At 45.6% G+C, this 8,347-nt stretch overlaps 1 protein-coding gene across 1 annotated transcript in view; it reads right to left on the reverse strand.

Moving 5' to 3' along the window:
• Positions 1-946: 946 nt before the first annotated feature.
• LOC111824279 overlaps positions 947-8,347 on the reverse strand; it is a 22,328-nt gene continuing 14,927 nt past the window's right edge. Inside the window, exons 2-4 of the mRNA XM_023748069.1 lie at positions 4,285-4,432; positions 2,068-2,308; positions 947-1,121 (exon numbers count right to left, since the gene is read on the reverse strand). Coding sequence (XP_023603837.1) covers positions 947-1,121; positions 2,068-2,308; positions 4,285-4,432 — 564 coding nt within the window. The remainder of the gene's footprint in view (positions 1,122-2,067; positions 2,309-4,284; positions 4,433-8,347) is intronic.

Raw genomic sequence — 8,347 nt, forward strand, 5'->3', positions numbered from 1 at the left:
ACAAAGTATGGTATTATCTCCAAATCAGCCGTTCTCAAACTTGGGCATGCATAAGTATATGCAAAAATGCAAAAAGTACATGAGGAATGCAAAGAATACATTTAAATTGTAATTCTGATTCAGGTAGTTTCTGAAATACAGAGAACTTTTCTAGTCCAAAAGAACTGAATGATTTGATTGCCCTCTTAATTGGGGAAAGAGAGAGACATAACCTGTCATAACCTGGTTGCATGGGTATCTAGAAAAAAAAAAGCACCACTTCATCTCTCTCCTTCCCTTCCCCAGCCAACTGCCTAGGAAAAGTGGAGCTGTGTTTTGGGTCTGGGGGAGATAGCATGGCCTCAAAACAGTGCCGGACACATTCTTTCTCTCATTCCACTGCCAGGGCACTGAACTCCTCTTTAGCCTAATTTAGCAGAAATTTCCAGAATATTGTGAAAAGTGTTGGAGTGAAAGAAACTGCTTCTTGAACTGTGTTCTGCACCAAAAAAGGCAACCTCAGTGCACTCCCAGAGTGTTTCTAAGCCTCGTAGAGAAACTTCCTCTTTGAAAACATTGGCCCAGAAATCCCTGGGTGAGATTACTTCCTGTACAAAGCATGATACTAGCAGCCACTTGGCAGATGCATGGAAAGCTAGAACAGGCCAGGGGAGCCAGGGAGTGAACCTGGACACTCCCGCTCAAGGCCTTCCATTCCTTCTGCTATTAAAGACCAGCCAGGCTGTCACTACCAGCTAACCTGCCTGTGTAGGGAAAGACCAGCTCCCAAAGTCTGCAAAGCAAGTCCTCTGGGAGGCTGTGGTACAATTGGCACTAACTGGGCACCAGCTCATGGACTTGACTTTGTTACAGTTCCTATTTTTAACTCTACCAATCACCCCATTCTGTGTTGAAAGCAGACAGCTTCTCACGGACCCAACCTGAGCCAGGCTGAAGGGCCTAGGAGTCAGGGCACTGTCCGCTCCCAGAGTCGCTCTCGAAGCAGCCACTGTCCTTTGGGGTTTTCTGTCTCGAAGTAGTCCTCCCCGGGAGATGCCAGCGTCTCCAGCGCAAAGAGCTCCGCATCCCATTCCATGTCTTCTCTGGAGAAGTTGCAGAGGATCCGTCTGGAGCTCCCCAGGCTGGAGGGAGGAAGGCAGCAGGGAGGTTACGTTTGGCTTGGCCAGCTGCACAGGAGGGATGCTCTGATTTAGCGCTCCAGTGGAGGCCATTAGATACTCCCCCAGTGCTGGGCCTTGTGGGGGACAAAGCAGTGTTATTATGGGGACTGTGGATGGACCTCAGCTGGACCTCAAGCTGGGCTTGAAGGAGAAAGGTGGGTGATGAGGGCTGGGCCTCGGTTTTAGTACATTCTGTACGTGGTTCATTATTATGGGAGGAAAATGCTATTTAGAAACACCCCTGAATCCACCAGAGTTGAATGGCTCTTGTAAAAACAAAGAGAAATGAGTGGATGCGTGTAGATGGAACCCCAAGGTGGGGTTCCCCAGTGTGGCCTGGGTTGGCCAGAGCAAGACAGCACTTACTGCTCTGAATGAGCAGGTCACAGGAATTTGGGGCTAGAGACGGTCACTAGTCTTGGGAGAGAAGGACGTAGAGAGAGGGAGGTTGAGAAATGTTGACAAGAGGGGTCCAGCCAGCAAGTTCTCCCCGTGAGCCTGGCCAATGCCTCTCTAAGGCAGGGCACCTGATCGGTTCGATGTTGGTTCCAGCTTGGTGCTATGCACTCTTCAACCCCAAACTCTCATTAAAAATGTGCAGCATGCAGTGTGTCTGTGGCCTTTAGGGGAAACAAGGAAAGAGGATGGCACAGAGCAGGAGGACTAAGTAGGCCAGAAGGAAAGGGAGGCAGATCCAGAGCTGAAGCAACAGTCAGGAGTGGTGACAACAGTGAACCAGGCTAGTGTATATAATAGAAAACATTTTTAAACTAAGACTTCCATCCAAAAAAAAAATACACAAGAATAATTTTTAGCATATAGGATGGGGGCTCAAGGCAGCTTAAAATCCCAGGAGTCTGGAGGACATGAAAACATTTTGGTTATACTCTGTGGCCCAAGCACTTACTCTTTTTTGCAGGCTTTGGGCTTAAATTTCAACGTGCTGAATGCCCCTTCCACAGCCTTGGGCAAGTAAATGGGGTGCCTCTCAAGTCTCCTCTGAGTGCCAATGGTCCTACGCTCCGTGCTTTTTCGAAACTGGCCGTCTGTCGTGTGTATGGTGTGTACAGCCATGTCCTCAGAGTGCCGGCGTGGCACCCGCAGGATCCAGTTGGAGTGCAAGCTGTGCTCCCGGGAGCTGGTGGCCACTGGAAGAGAGAAACAGGGTCCCTGGAAAGGAGGACTCACCATTGGGAGGAGCAGAGGCAACAGAAAGTGTGAACAGGGTTGAGAACTTAAAACAAATGCATATACACAGCAGTGAATTCCTAGGAAGGACTGGAGAACCAAGCAAAGGGGCTGATTTGACTCTGAAATTATGGTGTAGGAATACAATGGAAAATTGTGTGTCAATTAAAAAGAAGAACATACAGCCCTGGCGGGTGCGGCTCAGTTGATTGAACCAAGAGGTCGCTGGTTTGATTCCCAAACAGGGCACATGCCTGGGTTGGGGGCTCAATCCCCAGTATGGGGCGTGCAGGAGGCAGCTGACTGAAATTTCTCATCAATGTTTCTCTCTCTCTCCCTCCCTCTTTCTTTCTTCTCCCTCTCTCTAAAATCAATTAAAAATATGTAAAAATAAGAACATAGGTCTATATTTACTAACTTGGAAAGATGCCAATGTTGTATTGTAAATTCTTAGGTGAAAAGAGCAGATGAGATCCTATTTTTGTTTTGAAAAAATAAAGTGAGTCTGTATTTTTGTTTAAAACCTTTTTGAAAAGACATACACCAAAATGTTAATAGTGATTACTATCTCTGGGTAATAGTATTATAGACCATATCTTTACTTTCTTCTTTATGCTTCGATGTATTGTTTACTCATTTGATTTATAATATGTTACAATTATTATTAGAGAAAAACCATAAAGCCATTTTCAAAACAACTATGAAGATGACACTTGTCCTCAGTGGGTTTTGTTGTCCTCTCACCAATGTCCTGGATTCCTAGGTTTGACTCCCCGGGAGTGGGCCGGCCTTTGTCAGGGACTGAAGGGGCTTGTGAGAGAGGAGGGCAGACAGCTGCCCTGCAGGGTACAATGAGCTTGGAGAGCAGGAGTAACCTGGGAAATTCCACAGAACTCAGTGAGAACAGAAACCTCACAGATTAAGGTCAATCAAAGCCAGAACAAGAATATAATATTTTGATAATTAAATAATTAAGAACAATTTAGTATTAGTGCCAAAAGTTGATATCTCAGTGAGACCTAAATAAAACCATCGTTAATTACCTGATGGGAGGCAAGTCAAAGATTAAAAAACTGGAGTAATGGAATTTAAAAGTGGGCTCAACTCATGGACATGGTTGAATTCTTTGCTCTCCACCAGCAGAGAGCCGTGACATACCTAGACAGGGAGAAAAGTATCACCCTGTCCTCACCTCGCTCCCTCTCCAGGCTCCATGCCAGGCCTGGACAAGCTCCCTGGCCCTCTCTTGCCCTACACATCCTCGTGGTGTGGTGGCTCATGAGGGCCACAGAGGTAGTGCTGGGGGGAGGGGTGCAGAGGGATGACAAAGTGGGTGAAGGGTCAGAGTTGTATCTAACAGCTGGTGCTGCCCCATGGCCATGCTAGCTAAGGGAGGGCCAGAAGTTAAATTTTCAAATATGATTTGCCCTCTTTTCTTTCTTTTTTAAAAAATTGTAGTAAAATACAAATAATGTAAAATTTACCACTTTAGCCATGTTTTAGTGTACAGTTTAGTAGTGTTGAATATATTTGCATTAAGTGACTGATCTCCAGAATTTTTTTCATCTTGCAAAACTGAAACTCTATACCCATTTAACAGCAACTCCCCATCCAATGCCTTCATTTAACCATTTTTCTATTACTTTAGCTCATGGACTCTTACAAAAGTGTCACCTTGTCTCAGCTGTGGCAACAGACCACAGGAAAGGAGTTTTTGCCCAAATATGGCCTCAGGTGTTAAAGGGGCAGGCTGAGGCAGTGTCAGCTGAGAAAACTAAAGCAAAGCACCCCCAAGAGAAGTACAAGCTCAGGGCCAGGCTCTGGCTTGCAGATGTGTTTCCCTGTCATGGGGAGGTAGGATTCCTGATAGCCCATCTTATAAGTCCTCTTCAGAGACTACAACCCACCCACCTTCTGCCCCCAGGATGGCACTCACCATCAAAGTCCACATCTTCATTTGGGGGGTCTGTCTCAGCAGTCCGTGGCCGTTTCTCTGTATCCAGCTCTGCAATGATGGAGTCAAAGAAAGCGATGGCCTCTGCCACATCTGCGCTGAACTGCCAGTATTTCTTGGGGGTTACTTTCTGCCGCAGGTGAAGGGGAGGAGAAAGAGTTGCTTGAGCCAACAGCATAGCGCCCTCACACACGTCAGTCATAACTGCTGAATAGAATTAAATGTTGCTGAAACTAAATGTGTGTGAAGTTATAAGTCCGCAGGGTTTACAAGGGAAATTCGTATAAGTACTCTGTGGAAGGAAGGTAGATGCTCCACACCTACATTGCTATAGGTCAATGGATTTCAATTACCTCAAGGAAGGAGAGAGAAAGGATGAAAAGAACGGCCTCTCTTGGTCACAGATGGTTATTAACCATCAGATGAAACACTTAGTTTTTCTTTGCCCTTCCTTGCTGATGAACACCCAGTTAGGCAATGATACAGTTCCTTAGGTAGGCGATGAGATGCTCACAGCAGGAAAGAGAGGACAAGATATGTTGGAACTAATCCCTAAAAGTTGTCAGTGCCTAAAGTAAACAAAGTTGGACCTAATTCATGGAATAAATTGAAGAGAAATTAGTATCATTGTTTGAAAAGTGCAAGAAATAAAATATCTAATCTAATAAAAGGGAAACATGCAAATTGACCATACCTTCACTACACCCACCAGCCATGCCCACCAGGCAAACAGGAGCAAATATGCAAATTAACCCAACTAAGATGGCGGTGGCCACGAAGCTGGAGTGAGCAGGAGGCTTGAGTTGCCCCCGGCAATGGAGGAAGCCAAGCTTCCCGCCTGCCCTGCCAGCCCTGAGCTCTGCTCAAGGCTATAAAGTTTCAATTATAGAAGATAAATAAATCCCAGATACCTACTTCCAGCCGGCCGTGGCCAGCCTGAAAGCAGCCATCAGCCACTCACTCAGGCTGGCCAGGCACCCAAGCAGGACCCCCCCACCCTGAAGAAGCTGTGGCCAGCCTGAAAACAGCCCTCAGACCCTCACCCAGGCTGGCCAGGCACCCCAGCGGGACCCCCACCCTGATCCAGGACACCCTTCAGGGCAAACCAGCCAGCCCCCACCGGTGCACCAGGCCTCTATCCTATATAATAAAAGGGTAATATGCAAATTGACCCTAACAGCAGAACCACTGGGAATGACTGGTCACTATGACACACACTGATCACCAGGGGGCAGATGCTTAATGCAGGAGCTGCCCCCTGGTGGTCAGTGCGCTCCCACAGGGGAGCTCTGCTCAGCCACAAGCCAGGCTGCCAGCTGCCAGCACAGCGGTGGAGGCGGGAGAGGGTCCCTCAGCAGCGCTAAGGATGTCCGACTGCAGCTTAGGCCTGCTCCCCGCTGGCCATCCCCCACTAGACATCCTGTGAGGGCTCCCAGGCTGCCAGAGGGATGTCTGACTGCCAGCTTAGGCCCGATCCCCCAGGGAGTGGGCCTAAGCCAGCAGGTGGACATCGCCCAAGGGGTCCCAGACTGCGAGAGGGCACAGGCCAGGCTGAGGGACCCCCTCTCGAGTGCACAAATTTTTGTGCACCGGGCCTCTAGTATAGTTAATAAGAATATACTGAGTGCCTAACTGGGTTCTGGGCTCTGTCCTGATTCCTTCTCCTCCAGGATCTTATTCATCATCACAACAGCCCACCAAGGGTCACAATTGACTGACATCATGGAAGTTCAAGCACCACAGAAACTTCAACAGGGAGCTGACCACACAAGAATCAACCATGAACCAGTGAAAAGTTCCCTGAGGAATTTAGGAAATAGAGAACTCAAAAGGGACAATATGTGTTAACCTGGGCTATTTTGACCATGTGTAGAGGTGTAGAGTTCTTTTGTTTTATATGGGCATTTTGGAAGTGGGATGGTATTAACAATAAATATGATTTAATTACAGACTAGCATGTTGGGAAATGTATGTACAAGATTTTGGTGAAATATATGTATTTTGTACTATTAGAAAACATTTTTAAATCAAGAATTATTTTCTTAACAGAAAATATTGAAGAACCACAATATACACCTAAATCATTTTTGTTAAAAGTGGAAAGCCATCCAAATGAAGTCATCCTTCCCTCTTCAAAGAGCCCACTAAAATGAAAGCAAGGAGGGAGGAAAGTAGAAACTCCAATGACAAAGAGAACAGTGAGAGGCCATCAGCAAAAGACAGATTTCCAAAAGCGTCTGGCAGTTGGCAAGCAGTGGAAGGAGGGTCATTGATGTAATAGAGCAGAGGGCCTGGCCTCCCAGAGCTTCCTGGGTGGGGAAGCAGCTGCGGAGGGGTCATTTTGCACCTTGGGAACTGAAAATGCTCCAGACTTGACAACACCAGATACAACAGGTCTGGGAGGGGGGTGCGGGACTGATGAAGGACTGTTTGAAAGTCTCTATGCACACAGCAGGCCAGGCCACCAGGCATCCTCCCTGCAGTCAAATGACAGGAGGGCTCATCAATATAGGCAATCAATATTCTTTTATCCTCCGTGTGTTTTTCCTTGCTGGTCCCTCTGCCTTGGTTGTCTCATCTGGCTGACTCCCATTAATCTACCAAAACTGGCTGATATGACCCAGCGATTCCACTTCTGTGTATATATATCTGAAGAAACCCAAATCACTAATTTGAAAGAATAGGTACACCCCTAGGTTCATCACAACATTATTTATTATAACCAAGATATGGAAACAACCCAACTGCCCATCAATAGGCAAGTGAATTAAAAAGGGGTGGTACATATACACAATGGAATATTACTCAGCCATAAAAAGAATGAAACCTCATAATTCTCAACAGCATGGATGGACCTACAAAGTATTATGCTAAGTGAAATAAGTCAGTCAGAGAAAGACAAATACCATATGATTTCACTTATATGTGGCATCTAAAGAACAATATAAATGAGCAAACAAAACAGAAACAGGCTCATAGATACAAAAAAAAAACAACAGACTGATCATTACCAGACTGGGTGAAAAAGGTGAAGGGATTAAGTACAAGTTGACAGTTACAAAATAGTCATAAGGATGTAAAATAAAGTACAGCATAGAGAACATAGTCAATAATATTGTATTAGGTATGTATGGTGTCAAGTGGGTACTGAGAATATCAGAGGGAACACTTTGTAAAGTATATGATTGTCTAACCACTATGCCGCACACCTGAAATTAATAAAAATAATACTGAATGTAAAAAAAAAAGACTTGGCTGAGACAGCTTCTTCTCCATGGCGACCACTTTCCTAATTCTACCATCACACATAACATTTCAGAGATTATTTTTGTGAAGTGGAAGAGAGAAAAACAAAGATTGAAGAAAGCCACACATCTGGACTGAGCTGCAAAGGAAGAATGAATATTACTTCAGAGGAATGCCAGGTGCATAGGTTTTTGCATCTCAAAATCCATCTCTGCATGAAGAAGATGTCTCAAAGTCTCCAGTAGCAACTACCATCAGTGTTTGGCTTAAGACAAGGGTCTCAGGCTTGCATGTGGGCATCACATTCTTTTTCATCTGGGTCAACCTCCAATTGATGTAAGCTGCTCATTCCTCAACGCCTCCAGGAAGTAGACTTTGGCAATCAGCTAAGAGCAGCCCAAAGCAGTTACTGTCACTTAGAAGGGTTTAGAAGAGACTCTCTGGTGTTTTAACTATCAAAAGCCTAGAAAACAACAAGCACACTACCATTAGTTAATTTAACATAAGCCCTTTATTGTGGCCTCTTATGAATCTCCTGAACATCCTCACAAATTAAAAAAATAAACCACTTTAGCCACTGAACTCTCTATCAACACTGATGGACCCACTTCAGGGGTCTCTGTTGAGTCAGGCAGTACATTAGCATTATAAAATTTGTTTCTATTAAGAGCTTTTGGATCCTGGTCTGGCTGAGAGTGAGACATTGGGACACTCTGGTGACATTATTTGTGGCTGACCCATACAAACCTGTGTAAGCAGTTCCCTCCAACCCCTCCAGCGCTTCATGAAATGAGGTAGG

Source organism: Myotis lucifugus, unplaced genomic scaffold (genome assembly GCF_000147115.1).
Source record: "Myotis lucifugus unplaced genomic scaffold, Myoluc2.0 scaffold_7, whole genome shotgun sequence".
Taxonomy (NCBI): domain Eukaryota; kingdom Metazoa; phylum Chordata; class Mammalia; order Chiroptera; family Vespertilionidae; genus Myotis; species Myotis lucifugus.